At 31.8% G+C, this 16302-nt stretch overlaps 1 protein-coding gene across 5 annotated transcripts; it reads right to left on the reverse strand.

Annotated features, from left to right (window-relative positions):
• Nucleotides 1-2556: 2556 nt before the first annotated feature.
• Nucleotides 2557-12693, reverse strand: LOC124354850 (probable cytochrome P450 6a14). 5 transcript variants are annotated; one of them, XM_046805605.1, is made up of 5 exons: nucleotides 12592-12693; nucleotides 9231-10149; nucleotides 8119-8337; nucleotides 3344-3595; nucleotides 2557-2882 (listed from the first exon to the last, which is right to left on the reverse strand). In XM_046805605.1, the coding sequence occupies exons 2-5, from the start codon at nucleotides 10039-10041 to the stop codon at nucleotides 2683-2685; spliced, it is 1482 nt and encodes a 493-aa protein (XP_046661561.1). In that variant the 5' UTR covers nucleotides 10042-10149; nucleotides 12592-12693; the 3' UTR covers nucleotides 2557-2682. The 5 variants fall into 5 exon arrangements, with proteins under 5 accessions (XP_046661561.1, XP_046661560.1, XP_046661565.1 ...); XM_046805604.1 differs by having other exon boundaries at nucleotides 12588-12667; XM_046805609.1 differs by lacking the exon at nucleotides 12592-12693 and adding an exon at nucleotides 12429-12567.
• Nucleotides 12694-16302: the final 3609 nt, after the last annotated feature.

A 16302-nucleotide genomic window follows, 5' to 3' on the forward strand; every position in this document is an offset into this window, starting at 1 on the left:
CCGCCAATATGTCTAAATATCTCTTTCAGTGAAGAATACAAATATTTCATAATTATTGTCTAATGTAGTAAAAATTTCCCCTCTTATCTCTGAAATATATTATTATTTTGAAATAATCTACCATAGCTGATGATTACACATAAGTTCCAGTTATACAACAATTATCTAATAGATGTATGTCACAAAACTAAAAATTTATTAAATAATAATACAAAATATAAATACAATAAATCCAGACCTCGTTAAAGACATTCTTAGCGTGCTAATTAGATACTAATAATTTTCTAATTTTATGAATCATGAAAAGAATCATGGTTTATCTATTATTTATAACGTTACTTATTAACTGGTACTTCTGTATAGAAAACAATAAAAAAAATTATTTCAATAATTATTGGGGGATTATAACACATGCTTCTAGAAGATAACTTAATGTTGGTAAAACAATGGCGCAAATAAAGTGACGAGCAAAATCCTGAACTATCAATCAATTTAATAAATTTTCAGGACAGGTTTCACCCCCAGCTCTGCCTGAGTGACGTTTAACTCAAGTTTTCTCATTACTTGGATTTACGTTTTCAATTATCAACCAATTAAATAATTCGTAATGCCACTCCTATTCTTACCCTACTGTGAAATAAAATTACTCTAGATGTGGATCTATGTACTTATTTCACATTAAACATGTTTATCACTAATTAAAGTATGAAGTTTTTAAATTGTTATTCAATACAAAAAGTGTATGTATATAAATATACATGTGAACCCCTTATGTGGGCCTTATTTGAACCCCTTTCACTCTCAGTTTACTCCTAAATGATATAACTTGAGTCATGAAACGTACAAATAATTTTACTTGTTTTGAGTATTTCATATACGTTTACTGTTTGCTTAAAGTAATACACTTTTATGTCACTTCTCAACTGGATATTTAATCTATAACTTTTTCCCAACAGAACAAATACTGAAAATTAATCAAACAAAACTTAAACAAACTATAATGCATAAACCGAGATTGATCAACCTATTAATTTCCACACGAATCTGAAATTTAAACTTTGGACTAAAATAACAAGGACAAATTTATAAATGTCGACCACTCTATAAAACACAAGCTGGACTGACCTTATATGCAATTTTGTTGGCATCTGTTATTTAAAGCGTATTGCTTTTCCATCTTTAATTCTGAAAACAATATCTTGTTTTCTCTCGAGTCTTCTGTAGAACCAGTTAACTTCGTTATCCTTTTAAGAGTGTAAATAATTATTAAAATTAAACTATGTTATTACTATAATCAATAATATGGATATTCTTTTCACAATAATACAATTATGGCAATAATTCATACACATCTGATATGATTTTATTAGTACAAGATATTTATTTATTTTTCAAAATGGTCAACTTGACATTTTTTTAAAATGATTTCTTTAAACTTTTGGTATAAAAGTAGTGTAATACATTAATAGATGTGCATCTTAAAAAAATGAATATATATGTTAAGATACGACTTGATTTTAAACGATAGGTTTATAATTAATCTGTCGACTCCTTATTTAGCTTGTGGGTCGTCTTCTCTCGATGACATAATAATAGGAAAAGTTTAAATCAGCTTATTTCAGTTAGTACTTGTTGATGTATAAAATTACCTTGTTATATAACGATGCCATTGTACGACAATCTGAATTTAACTTTAAAAATGTGGCACATTATAGTACTGCAGCTTATTTAAAATGTACAAATATTAAAACTACCTACGAAAAACCCTTAATCAAAAACACACTGATTTAATAAAACATAGACACAAAACCCAAACCAACAATTAAAAACATAACCAAAAAAACTTTAACAAATACATTTTTGCCAAAAAAATAATTAAACTTAGTTAAATTTTGTGAACAATGAACAGTATGTATGTTTTGTACATATATATATGAAGATATATATATATATATATATATATATATATATATGAAGAAGGGTTTTTTGAAATCGAAAATTTTTGCATAATCTTTAAACTACTTAGTGCAAAAGTACCATATTATATATTAATTTTTATGAATGGTAATAGCCGAATTTAATTTAAATTGACATTAAATCTCAAAAGTACTTGCTCCTCCCGGACTCATACCCGGATCTCTCACTTGCCGGATGAATGTGCTACCATTACACTGCAGAGGCCTTACTTTTTACGATAAAAATATTTAGTATTTGGCTGTATCTGTCACATATGCGTTTAAATAACCATTATGTATATATATATATATATATATATATATATATATATATATACACACATACATATATATACGCAGTTCTAAAAAGCCTACTTATGTCAAAAAAGAATGCGATCGGAGAAAAAAGTCCTTTCTTAATGCGCCTCTAGTGCACAAGATAGTATGAACCAAATTTCATTTCTGTATCTGTAATGCTTTTTTTGTTGGGCGTTGATGGATCAACTTGCCCTGAATAACTAATCAAAACACAATACTTTATTAAAAATACGTACAAAACACACACATATGTAGCTTGCAGCAAAAGAAGTAATACACTTTAAATTGTTTAAATGTGTTCTAGCATTTTATTTTGATTTAATAACTGAATATTTAAAAACAATTTTGTGAATTATGACCATAATCTTAATTTTAAGAGTTAATGCACTCAAATGTGTGTCTTTGATCTTCAACGATCACCATCTAAGTCAACAGTTTCTCCGGAACTCCTGTCTGTCAGTTTAAGCCAAATTCCTCCAAGGGCAGTAGTGATGACGGTCCTTGGGTGAAACTTTATCGTTTCTGGAGTGGAAGGAGAACGGTGTACCTGGAACTTTCTGAGCAGCATTGCAAGCCCAGTCTTCACCGTCATTTTTCCAAATCTCTGACCTATAACGTACATTTCATTTAAGTATACAAACAATATGCTTGTGAGTTCCATACGAGCGTGCTTGGCTCGTATTAATCCATTAAGAAAACTGTTGTTATGTTTCAAACATACGAGTATTCCATTCCTGAAAGAAAGACACATACAATCGTAGTTTGCAATATTTCATGAAAAACGTAATAACTAATTTAATGTTCTAGAAAGAATTTTGGTTTTCATCTCTAAACATAGCACTGTTATTTTTAATTCAATTATTATACAGGAAATGTTTGGAAAATGCTTGATGTGAAAATATATTTAATCTTTTATATTTGTAGTTCAAGCTAAAATATGAGATTCTATCATTGCTGTATGTAATCATTTAGAAATGTACTTAGAAGATCGTACTCTGACACTCAAAGATATACTTGAAAGGAACATGCTTGTCACTTCTTATTCATTAGATTACTACATAATGACTTACCTATACAAAATCTAGGTCCTTCGCCGAATGGCATGTATGAGTAAGGTTTAATGTTGACCTTATTCTCCTTGCTGAACCGTTCAGGAATGAACTGTTCCGGGTCTGGGAACAGGTCTGGGTCGTAGTGAAGTCCTTGTACTGACATCAAAACTTGAGTGCCTTTCTCGATTACAATCTTTGTACCAGCGATTTCGTAATCCTGAGAACTCTCACGGACTAAAAATGCCACAGGAGGGTACTTTCTTAGCGTTTCTGAAAAACATGATTATTAAGTTTGTACTATATTGCAGTTCCTTTATGGAAGTTAATAAATTGTATTAAATTTAAGCAAATTAAAGTCATAAATATTAATATTGATGTGCATTTAGTTTAGTGGAAATGTTGATTCAATCAATTGCGTTTGATATTGGGAAACTAATACCATAACTAAAGCAATAGTTTATACATTTTAAAACTATTTAAAATTAAAATGAAGGTATATTTAAAAATAAAGATTTTTAAAACCTTAGCAGTTCAACCAAGGAAATAAAAAGGAAAATAGCTTTTATTTAAGAACTTGGCTCAATACTATTGGAAGTATCGGTAAGCAAACATAAAAAGATGCTTAGAAATAGTTCAAATAGTATAAATGTTTAAAGAAGTTTACGAAATGGAGTTTGGAAAGGAACTAAATGAATCAAACTCCTATCAGATAAGAATTGGGGTAATGGTTGTTTTCTTTCTGGGCGTTTCAACTGTGCTAGATGTTATTGTTGTATGATTTGATGTGTCAACCATTCCTTGGACCAATTCTGTTTTTGAAAACAATGTTTAATTTTTTGTAGCAAAACATCAAAATAAACATAAAAACCCCTTTTTAAATAGCTAAATAAATATAATATATTAAATTTATTTAGCTACTCTCGAATATATTTTGTTTTTTAAACTTTAATTACATTAATTAACTTTGTAAACAAGCTCAGAACTATTAAGAAATATTAACGTGTAACATATTACCGCATGTCGCCTAACTGTCCTATCCTGTATGATGGCTTAGTGTGTAGACATTTTATTATATCATCAATGATGTTAAACTCAATTTAGTGGACAAAAACAAGAATGCATCATGTGGTAACATTTTGCATAACGCTTCATCTCTATATAGACATGGATGAACTGATGATGCTTGTCCAACCATGGAATTTGGGCTGAGCACTGTTGAAGGCTATCACTCAGTAGGATGACACAATTTCTTTTTCGTTTACCGGGGGTAGTAAACATGTATTTTTCGTACGATTGTAATTGGTACATACATGTTACCAGTTATATGAGCAGCTCAAAGGAGCGATAGTCTGGTTTGTGGCCCGTGATTGACCAGGACAGATAACTGGAACTAGTCTTCAACAAAGCCAACCCTAGTGGAGCTTTCTTTTTATTCATCCTAACTTTGCCATAAATCTGGCATCATTATCGTTGTAATTGTCGTGTTATCGGATTCTTGGATTATAACAAAGCAGAGTCGCTGTTAGTTACTGATATTTATTTTGATCTACCTCTTCTTTAGTTCATGTACATAATATTTATAACAATTAAATCTCCTCTCTAACTTTTCCGTTATGAATTTAATTCCATAAATATTTTCCGCAAGTTGTAGCTCTTTTGCAATCCCATAATTCCTAACCACAAACTATATTACAAAACACCAGATAAATAAATACGATGATTTTACTAATTGGCTGGGCTTTAGCAAACTGTATCACTCATGTTGCTGGAAAATTTTCATTTCTGTCAGTCTGTCTTCCTGTTTGCATGATATCTGGAAAACAAAATTCCTTACCTATAGACTTTAAATTGTACATAAGACATCATTTATATATGAGGAACACCGAGATCGATAATGGTATATATCACTACAAGGGATTTGGTTATGCGGTATCAATTATTTTTATACTAACTATCTTATTAGTAACCAAAATGGCAACGAGAAAATAGATAAATAAATTATAAACACACTCAGTACACCCATAAATAATTCAAACAAGTGACGCATTGAAACCTGTCACCTAACCATCCCAACACACGCAGCATCACTTTGTACTGACTTGGTGTATACACTTTAATTATTTAAACACTTATATGACAACCAATAAAATAAACAAAATTTTTATTGATTATCTAGTAAGATATGTCGAGGAAGATTTCATATGTAGACTTGAAATTTTGCATGAAACTTCATTTCTACAAGAATCACTTCTATGATGCGCCATTTTTGTATCAACTTCTTTTTATATAATCGTCTCCCCGTCTGGCTATTCGAAGGACATTTCAAGAATAATTGTACTATTGAATTAAATTTATCATACAACCCCAGTGAAGCTTGTTACGCCCGAAGTATGACGTACACCTTGTATCTACTAAGGTAGACTGTCAGCCAGTGCACAGTCAGTTAACCGAATGCAATACTGACAAATCACAATATATTCATACATTCTGAAATCTTACCTCCTAGTTTTCCGAACTTTATCGAAGCCTATTAGTCGACAGGTAAGACATTTCATTCCTGTCTGTCTGTGTGTCTGTCTGCACAATATCTCGAAAGCGGAATGATCTATAGATTTTAAATATTGCATAAAGCTTTATTTATGTATGATGAACACTGTGTCCGATGATGGTGCATGTCAATCCATGGGATTCGGCTGAGCATCAGTGAATATTTTTATATTATTGGTAATCATTATGATAACGAGAAAATAGCTATACGCAAACAAATAGAGAACAATCGTATGAGATTTTCATATGGGATACTTGTGTTCATAGAGTGAAATGACAATTTAATAGAATGGACAATAAATGTGCACTCTTGTGCTGTAAAGCCCTACCTATATCTTGTTATTTGAACACTGCTAGGAAACCTAACTTAATAGACCAAAACTCGATTTTATCATGTGGAATGATAAGAGGAGAAATATTTCATTCGTATACTTTAAATCTTTGTTGATACTTCATTTCTACATCTACAAAAATGTTTTCTATGATAGTGCATGTCCAAACATGGAATTTGGCTGACTCAACCTTTGTCAACTCTGATTGATTTTCTGTCTATCTTCCCACAAGACATCTCGAGAGAAAAGAGTAATACATATGAAATGTTGCATGCAACTACGGTTTAGCCTGTTACGCGACACGTGGTGTGTCATACTCCTATCTTAAAGTTATTAGTCCTTATGAAGATATTTTGAACTATTATTTACTTCTAATAGAGGTCATTAATTAACACCATAAATAAATAACTTTTTATATGAAATTTACAACATATTTAAAGGTGGTTTATATAGTCACAACTTAATTTAAGGCCCCGAGAACATAATATACTTAATTAAATTCCTATACTATTGGAACATTTGTCACCTCTAGTTCGACATTCAAGGCTCACTCAATAAATACACATTATATTTGCTAGTAAAAGACCATCCATATCATTTTTTAACATTAATAACGAATTTTCATTCATCTTTCAAACAAATTGATAGTGACAGTTTTTGTAAAAGGGATTCCATTTCACGAGAAGTGATTGATTGGAAGGTTGCCGAAGTTGAAACAAGTGCCTCTTAACGACCACTTCTTTTATTCTTATAACTTTCTCGATAGGTCTTCAACCATTAAAAGCCCTCATTAAAACATCTTTGGGTACTTTTGTTCCTTCAAGATTAATTTGGAAATCCTAGTTATTATTGAAACGTTCTATTCAAAGTTAGGATTTAATTCAAACCGATCATAACTCATTCAAATAATTTTAAAATAATCGGTTTTGTGTTCCATGTATTGTTTTTACAGTAATTCCTTACTGTTCAACCAATTTATTTTCATTTTGTATTGTTACTAATAATCTGTATTAGCCTAAATCAATAAATGTGTTCGACTTAAAAAAAGTTCTTCTTGTGAAGGAAATAGATTTTTTTCGGATAAAAGTTCTTTTTTAATCAATAGCAAAAGTGTAAATAGTAGCTCTGATTCCTTAAAAAATATATAAATAAATATAAGTATAATTTAACCCCTATCTGTCATCAATCTAATTTTTTATTACTCCTAACACAAACAGTTGAAATATGCATCTATTTTTCAAAAGACCTGTAGTATTTCAATAAAAAGAAACTACCCGATACTTTGTAAAATTACTTGTACATCAAGCAATTTCATTTACCAATTGTCGTGTAAAACTGCACATTGGTAAGAAAATGTCTGCATTGAACATTATAATGCCCAAACATTGCAGCGGTAAAAATCTTAAAATTAAATCCAATCCTATTTCGACTCATGCAATGGAGCATAAAAATTCAATAAATGTTTTTTTTTTCAGTATTAACCGAATTCAGAATCCAAATAAACTTAAAATTTATCATTTAGAAATAGTACATTTGAGGTTTATACAAACTAAACTTCTTCATGGTCTAAATTTAGAAAAGGATAGTTACATGAGGTTATTTTATTAAGTATAATTACTTTACTCCGATTTGTTGCAGTTAAAGGAATTAAATTTTATATGGGAGCGTACTTTTTATCAAAGGAAACAAAATAAACTAGTATTACGGGCGTAATCAAGCCATTGTTATATCAGTTATGCAATGAAATATGATAGCATCTGCAAATTTCTTATATTGCTCTTTTATGAGCAGCAGGATGTATAAGATTAAAATGCTAAATTCAAATTGACACGCTTAATTGTTTGGTGTAAATATAAAAGCTTATATGAAACTGTTATTCTTCTGTACTTAGTGAGTACTTAAGACATTACATACCGTCAACAACCATGTCGAGATACTCCAAGTTGGTAATGCTGTCATAAGAAATCTCCCGGAGAGAGTCGACCTCCTCCAGGAGCCTCGCCTGTACAGCGGGGTTCATTGCCAGCTCGTACAGACAGAAACTCATGGCTCGGGACGTTGTCTCAGATCCGGCCACGATAAACACGAATGCCTCAGCAGCCACTTCCATGTCTGAGAATCTTACTTTAGCATCTGTCGAACATAACCAATTAACTTTAAGAATTAGTAGTTTCTTAATACGGAAAAAGCATAACACTTCTCAATAAATTCAACTCATCTACTTATATTTAATGTTACAAACTGTACCGTGTCGAGTTTTAACGTGATTACTGTAAGCGGACCAATTATTTATTGCAACAACGAACCCTTATTTATTATGAGCACGCGGTACTTTCTTTACTTTCTTGCTTATGAAAGTTAATAGGGTTATTTGAAAATGAACCGATACAGTAGAATATCAGAGTATCCAACAGAACACGACAATTCGCACAGACGGACGGACTGCCGTTAGAGCTTTTGATCCCAAATTCAATACAGCTCTCTCTTGGAAAAAGAAACCCATTAAGTAAGGTTTCGAGTCTCTAGGACCTTTACGCCTTGTAAAAAGTATCACCCAGGCGGTCAGTTAGACAGACAGGTGAAATGGCCTTTAACTGTTTGACCTAAAAAATCCGCAAGAGTTTACCTTGGACCACAGGAGCCTATGTGGCAAGCTTTAACATTCATTATCAAAATATTGTTCTGACAGACAGACTTGCAGACAGAGAGAGACAGACTGCTCTTTAACCTTTTGTCTCCAAAATGAATAAAGTTTGTTTTTTCACTTCACTAAGCGAAACCTTTGAAGTATTGACAGACTAATGGATAACGAAACGATTTTTGGAAGGCTCTTACGAATCCTTAATAAGGTGTTGAATTTACATATAAATTTTTTGATAATAGATTTTATCATTTAATCATCCCTATTTTATATTGAAGATGTTTTAGGAAATTACTTAAACCTTGTTACAATAAAAATCTAAAATAAATGTTATTTTAAAATAATCGTAGTAAACTTTTTAAAAGAAAAAATCAATTTTTTTCACCTTCAGTTCCAAAAGATCCAGAATCTCGAAGTTGAATCAGAAGTTGCAAGTAATCATTTCTAACGACGCCGTTGGCCTCCCTGTACTTGATGGCATCCATCACAAGAGATATAAAGAAGTCGGAGACATCCGGGGGGGTTACTTTCATCTTGAACAATCTGGCTACATCATTGTTGAACCTGAGAAGTGCTGTCAGTATTCTTTCTGCCGTCGGCGCGAATAGCTTGTTGGCCATCTTGACAAATCTAGAATCCTCATTGGTCAAAGCGTCGCTGTCAAGACCAAAGGAAGTGTTCGATATAACCGCTAATCCATATCTGGAGAACAACGTCTGGCAATCAACAAATTTATTTCTGGACGATAATTGTTCCGCAACTTGGACCATCACTTTGGCACATTCCACGATGATATTGAACATTCCCTTCATCTTCCCTGAAGAAAACGTCGGACTCATTTTTGCTCTAGTCGTCTTCCACTCATGCCCGGCCAGCGCAAAAATGTGTGCTGAGAGAGGGTCAACTTCTTTGTTGTAGTACAAGCCTCTGTCTTGAAACATGTCAAAATCTTTCACTAGGACGTCCCTTATCACGTTCAAATCAACGATGAGGACTTTCTTCTTCCACAAGGAAAGATAACCGACCACTTTGAGTTCTTTGTTTTTTGAGTAAAGGTCGGCTAAAATGCTCGAGAATGACTTCTGTACAGGAGCTGAAGTGATAAGGCTAGTCAGCGACAGAGACGGTCCGTCAAAGTGCATCCCACGCTTTTCGAAGTAACGATTGACATATATTTTATATAGAAGACGAGGCATAAGAGGAGAGCCACTACTAAGGTGCTCAGACAGAGCAACAGTGAACTTATAAGTCCCATAACTTCTTCTTTATTTTAGTTATTATTACCCTCTTCTAAGTGGTAAAGTCTGAAACAATCACAATCTATTAAAGTTAAAATAAAGTACACGAACAATATCAACATGAAAGCTTCAAATTACAATTGTCTTAAATTTGTTACGTCATATATTTTATTTATTTATCAAAGTGACAAATTTCAACGTCATGTTTTGAGCCTGAACTATTTACAGGTGTTATATTGTACAAAAATATTACAGAATCAAAGTTTTTAAGACTTTCATTCTCAATGTCTAGATTGAAGTAAATGGGTGCAATCTCAAACATTGAACGTCTGTTTGTTTAAGTTTAAAGTTCCATTGTAATAAAGTTCTATTACAAAAAAAAAATAAAAATATAACTAATATTGGTATAAAAACTAAAAAAAATGGAGGCTAGCGACTAAACGACACATATCTGACCCATATTTCTAGAATTATTTTTTTAATCATGAGTAATGTCAGCCACAGAAGTTTTGATATCTTGTATTGTCATTTCACATGATATTACAATTCTGCAGAACTGCAAATACAAATTTTGTATTGTACATTCAGCTTTTAAACGTTAGAGATAACAAAAATTATTGTTACCTCAACAAGTTATCCTCAAAACAAAATTAATGTTCAGTAATCTCTAAACTACCGGCAATAAGACTTCAACTTTTGCTTATCGGGCATAAATGTCACATTTGTTATCTCAGAATTTCAAGGTCTATTTAATCTACATGGAGATGTATCCACTCACTTTTATACTTCTATAAAGTTTGATAAGGTTCTGCTTTACTGACAAATGATGGTATAAATGATAAATAAGGGATATGACAAGTTTTAAATAACACGTTAAGATGATTGCACTTTTCACAATCATTCTGTATCTAAAATTCTAAACCCAGACAAACAATACCTTCTGCACGCAACATTACATTTGTAAATTGTAACTGAATTTTAAATATGAATAACAACAAACATTTGCTATCGCCTGTTTAAATATGTATAAATTATTATACTTACTGTTCTTGACTTTGACAGATCCTTAAATATAACGGATAATGGAGTGATAAGGAAAGACCAGTAGGCCTTTCCTGGAGGGATTTTTGGAACAAAGATAGGCCAAAGTGTTAATGTGTTAACCATGGACCTATAAATGGCCATAAAAAACTTCATTACAGTCGGTCCAGGATTTTTTATCGCAAATGAATAACACACAAATTCTTAACACAGACAGGCATTATTAGGTTTTATATAAAAATATGTACCCCAAAAAAGAATTGCTATAATTTTCAAGCCATTTAAAATAATAGTAGTTATTTCGTTTTTATGATATTCTGTAAAACTTTCAGATAACAGCCATAAAAGTTTTTTTTAGTAGAATATAGAAATATTGCTGAAATAACGTTGTTCATTATATTTGGCGTAATTTCTAGCTGATTAACTAAATTGTGTAGGCTATTTCTTATATATGGCTTAAATACGATCATTAGCAAGTCTCAAAAAATAAAATGTGGCGGCCATTACTATGTTTTAAATTGTTAAGCAATTTAAGTAGTAAGTTTTATTCTTCCGCTTTTATCGATAACTATTAAGGTCCAAGATAGTGGCCGATAAAAGTTTTCAAAATAAATAATTATACTTCAGTTGTCATGTCATAGACCAAGGCGATAGATATATTTGGAATGCTGAAATCATTTTCAACAAAGTGGGTATCTACTGTGAGATTTTTAAAAGGGACGTATAACATGTTTACAAGTATCTTAATCATACAACACGAATTGTTCTAGGTAGTTTACAAATGTAGTTTTTTGATTGATTTCCGCTAAATTAAATCGAAATTTTATGAACAAATGTACACTATATGGTAACAAAGACTTTCTGTTGTGGGATTCCAAAGTTACGGAATTTCTAAATATTTAAATGGGATACGAGTATGAATCATCTCAAATTCAGTGTTGTACATCTTAACTATCTACACTGTTAATGTATCTTTCTATCTACACTGTTAATGTATCTTTATTTTGTCATTTCGAGATGATATCCACACGTGAAATCTACCTTCTCTGATTAAGAAGTAATAAAGAGATAATTCTTATTATAATGAATGCATTGTTTACGACAAAAACCGTTTATACTAATAATCGCTATGTTATAAAGCATAGCGTTTTACAGTATTATGAATCTACAATAAGGTAAATTACAAATAACAATAATCAATTACAAAATAATACAGGTTGTATATTTTAACTGAAAAAATCAATAAGAAATTTGTTTTTCATTATTATTTTTGATAAAATGATAAGAGTTACAATTGTGCTCACATTATTATCAGAGCTAACAAACGATTACATTGATACAAATACGAGACAGGCTATTCACAAGCAGAGTAAGCATGTTCTTGTTAATATTATGCCAAGCTAGTTATTCACATTCTGTTTATTACTAAAGCTAAATAAGATCAACGATAATAGAGCAAATACTTTCCCACTTCAACCTAAAAGAACACAAATGTACACATTCTCTTGACACTAGTGGATCCACACTGTTGCATTGCTACAAGTTGGTCGTTATCTTTCAAGGTCACTAAAGTATAACTGAAAGTGATGAAATGCGATGATAATGCCTGTAATCATTGAGTGTTTATATTCTCACATACTATACTAGACATGAACTCCTTTGTTTGTTATGAGAACAATTATTCCTAGTAACCTTATTTCTTGGATTATGCCATGACGACCATGAAAACATTGGTATGTTTTCCGGTTAAACCATGTAGAAAAACTGTTATATTACAATTTAACTCGTCGAAAGCTTCAGGTAAATAATATGCATGAATTAAACCAAATTAACAGCATTCTAATGTAAAAAATCTAATAATAACCTCACTAATGAAGAAATTAATAGGCCTAACACATCTCTACTCCAGTAAAGTCTAAACTTAAATCTGTTGAATCTGTGCTAAGAAAATTAAGTTACCTTAACTGAATGTATCGAAAGAAGAATGAAATGACCTGCTTGCATTGAAAGAAGACAAATCTATAACCCAACCAATACACAAATGCGAGTGTGTTAATGGGGATGGACATTTATAAGGATAAAATCAATAAGATGATACCACATGGCCTCTACAGAGCACTTGGGAACCCAACCAACCGTATTATTTCATTAGTAAACAAATCAGTCAGATACTACAGAGAGTTAGAAAATATTGTATAGTTTTAAGGACTGATACAACATAAAGTCCACAAAGAAGTCATTAAAATGAGATTCCAATGACTCTCCAAGTTGTTACTTGATTGCGTTGGAGACTTAACCATATGTAAGATATTCAGCACATTTTTTTGCATCTTCGTGGCCTCACAATTGAAGTGGTATTCTAGAACAACCCTCCTTTTTTCGATGTTTGCATAGTATCAGAGGTCCTTAATACTACTATTTTCGAAAGAGAAAACATACACAGGAAAATATTTAAGTTATCAATGAAACCATCAAAAGTCTGTCATAGAAGGTGTAGCCTACTCGTTATTTGATAAAAAGCAAAGAGGTTATGCTCAGATAAAGATGGATTAAAAAAGGAATTTAATAAAGTTGAATTGGATCTTAAACGCAATGAATACCCTTAATCAATAATAAATAAGTGCAAACAAACCAGAATAATAATCCCTGAGTCAGTAAATCATAATACTAATGAATATGAGTTTATATCAATCCCTTATTTGCCGGGACTATTGGATAAAATTAGAAGAGTAAGTAGAAAGTATGGCAATAGGACTGTCCCAAAAAACTGTATTTAGAGTATAAAATGTAGTTGCAATAGAAAATACATAGGCGAGACAAAACGACCAAAACTTAACGATCAAAGAACAAAAAGAAAACACGAGAAAGGGGGTAAGAAAAATTTCAAAAACTGCAAATCATTGTTGGTCTGAAGACCATCGTATGAATTGGGATGAAGCTAATATAATAATCGGGAACTTGATTTCTTTAAAAGGAAATTAATCGAGGTATCATAGATTAAATTGGCTGTCCAACCATTCAGTCAACTTTCAGTAGAAATTAGGCCACTTTGGTTGCCAATTCTGAAAAATGAAAATGAAAATTGTCAAATAGATAATATATTTATAATACATCAATGCGGTGATACATTATGATTTTAATAAGTCCATATATTATGAACCAATAGTAAATAGGCCCACTTCCGTTCCCTCCTTTTATGCCACCACATTGTTTCTGCCGTGACGATTGCCATGTACTATAAAGACATGCATGTTTGCCTGTTTAAATAAAGGAATTTTCATTTCATTTTTTTCATTTTTTACTATTGGACTCTGGTTAGTCGTAGGTGGTTGGTCGGCTAATGCAGATCTATTGTTGCCTGTATTCGGTATTTTAGTTTTAATGATTAGTGTTGTGTTTAATTTTATTAAGTGCATGTTTTAAAGTTAGTGAAGTTTACACACAATATGGTGGTTGTAATTCCTGACATGCGTGTCACAACGCTCTGGCATGGTTTGTTTATTTTAACATAGATTTTAATTATGTGTTAGGTTACCTATTTACCAGAAATATAGATCAGATTTCAGATCTCGAAACATAGTGTTAATGTTTTTTTTTCATCACTGAACGATTTCCGGAAAATCATGTTTCGTTCACAATCCTTCCACCGTCAAAAACAAACTTCATACAAAGAACTTCGTTGCAATTATATCATCTATAAAATATAATGTACAAGAAATAATTCGCAGTGTAGATTATTCATTTTTAACCAACGTCCTAATTCCATGAGTTAAAGAAATTAAATCTTAAGAAATAACAGAACCGACTCAAATATGACTCCAATTTCTTTTTCGACGGTACTTTCTATTTGCACACTGACGGTGAGGCAATGGGGATCACCGTATCGAGAAGTGCCCATCGAGGAACTCCGACAGCAGCTTCGTCTTCCTACCTTGAGGTCCAGACGGCTGGTTGCTGACATCTTCTTACTGCGGAGATCGATTTAACAGAGTTTATGAGTAGAGTCAACCTTCGTTGTTCTCGCCTGTCACGCCCCAACGCTCGAGGGACTTGTTCGAGAGATGGCATCACTCGACGCAGTACGCCTACAACAGTACACCGCCAAGATTACACCGTTTGGGGAACAGTCTCCCACGTGGTTTTAATTTTTTTAGACTGAGTTTGCCTGCCTTTAAAAGGGAATTGTTCAAACTGTATGCCACATGATCATTTTTATTCTTATTCCTTGTCCATTTTTGTAACTCCTTTTTTATTTTTGTTGTTGATTCTGTCAGCTTGAAGTGTTGATTATGGTGAGGGGGTTCGGATATTTAATGGTTTGTAATTGTTGCTGTTTCAATCACTCATTAAAAACCTGTTGATCTTTTCCTTTTATATGAATGCCAATAGTTATATATATTCCAATATTGTCGTAAATATTTGTATGGCCTGATGATTAGCATGGATTTCCACTTAATTTATTATTCTTGGCTTTGGTTTGTTTGAAGGTTTGTTTGTAATTTTGGTTATCTTTGCATGTTATTGATTATAAACTATTTACTATAAACGATTTATATTTATTTATACTATCATTGCATGTTACAATCGCTTGTTAAATTTTTGTCATTCTATTGTACATATTCGCCATATACTTTATTGTAATTACTATTGTTAAAGGTGTTGACCGTTGAATAAATAAATACGTCACTATATAAGACATTACAGAAGAATAGGTAAAGCAAAGCAAAGATCAATAAAGTTTATAAACATTACTTACATCCAAGGAGCGACTGACAAAATACGATGGATATTAAGGAGAAATAATATAAATCCTATATTCAAGCCGGCTAAAATATTTAACAACTGTTTAACCAGTAAAAGGCATGATTCCATTGTGTATGAAATTCCATGTTGTGGCTCAGTTTACATTAGAATAACTAAACATTTATCCAGTTGAATTTATGAATACATTAGACACACGAAACATCAGGTACGTAAACATCAGCCGCAGAACGTAGTTAAAAACAAAACATGAAATATGAACAAACCACAAGTACTTGCTTGAATTCCTACCACTAACTTGGATTTAACTACGACAATCCAAGAGAAATAAGAGAAAGCTTAGAGATAATTGAGAAGAAACTTAATTTCAACACTAGACAGAGAAATCTATTGAAATTCTCATATGGTTAAAACCTT

Source organism: Homalodisca vitripennis, chromosome 2 (assembly GCF_021130785.1).
Source record: "Homalodisca vitripennis isolate AUS2020 chromosome 2, UT_GWSS_2.1, whole genome shotgun sequence".
NCBI lineage: Eukaryota > Metazoa > Arthropoda > Insecta > Hemiptera > Cicadellidae > Homalodisca > Homalodisca vitripennis.

What these genes read in the sequence shown, in the direction of transcription:
- LOC124354850 (XM_046805605.1), bottom strand. Translation starts at nt 10,041, where the DNA reads ATGCCTCGTCTTCTATATAAAATATATGTCAATCGTTACTTCGAAAAG. An exon ending in TGGATCTTTTGGAACTGAAG is followed by an intron (nt 8,338 to 9,230) that starts GTGAAAAAAATT and finishes TATGTTCGACAG; the next exon opens with ATGCTAAAGTAAGATTCTCA. An exon ending in AGGACCTAGATTTTGTATAG is followed by an intron (nt 2,883 to 3,343) that starts GTAAGTCATTAT and finishes TGTACGTTATAG; the next exon opens with GTCAGAGATTTGGAAAAATG.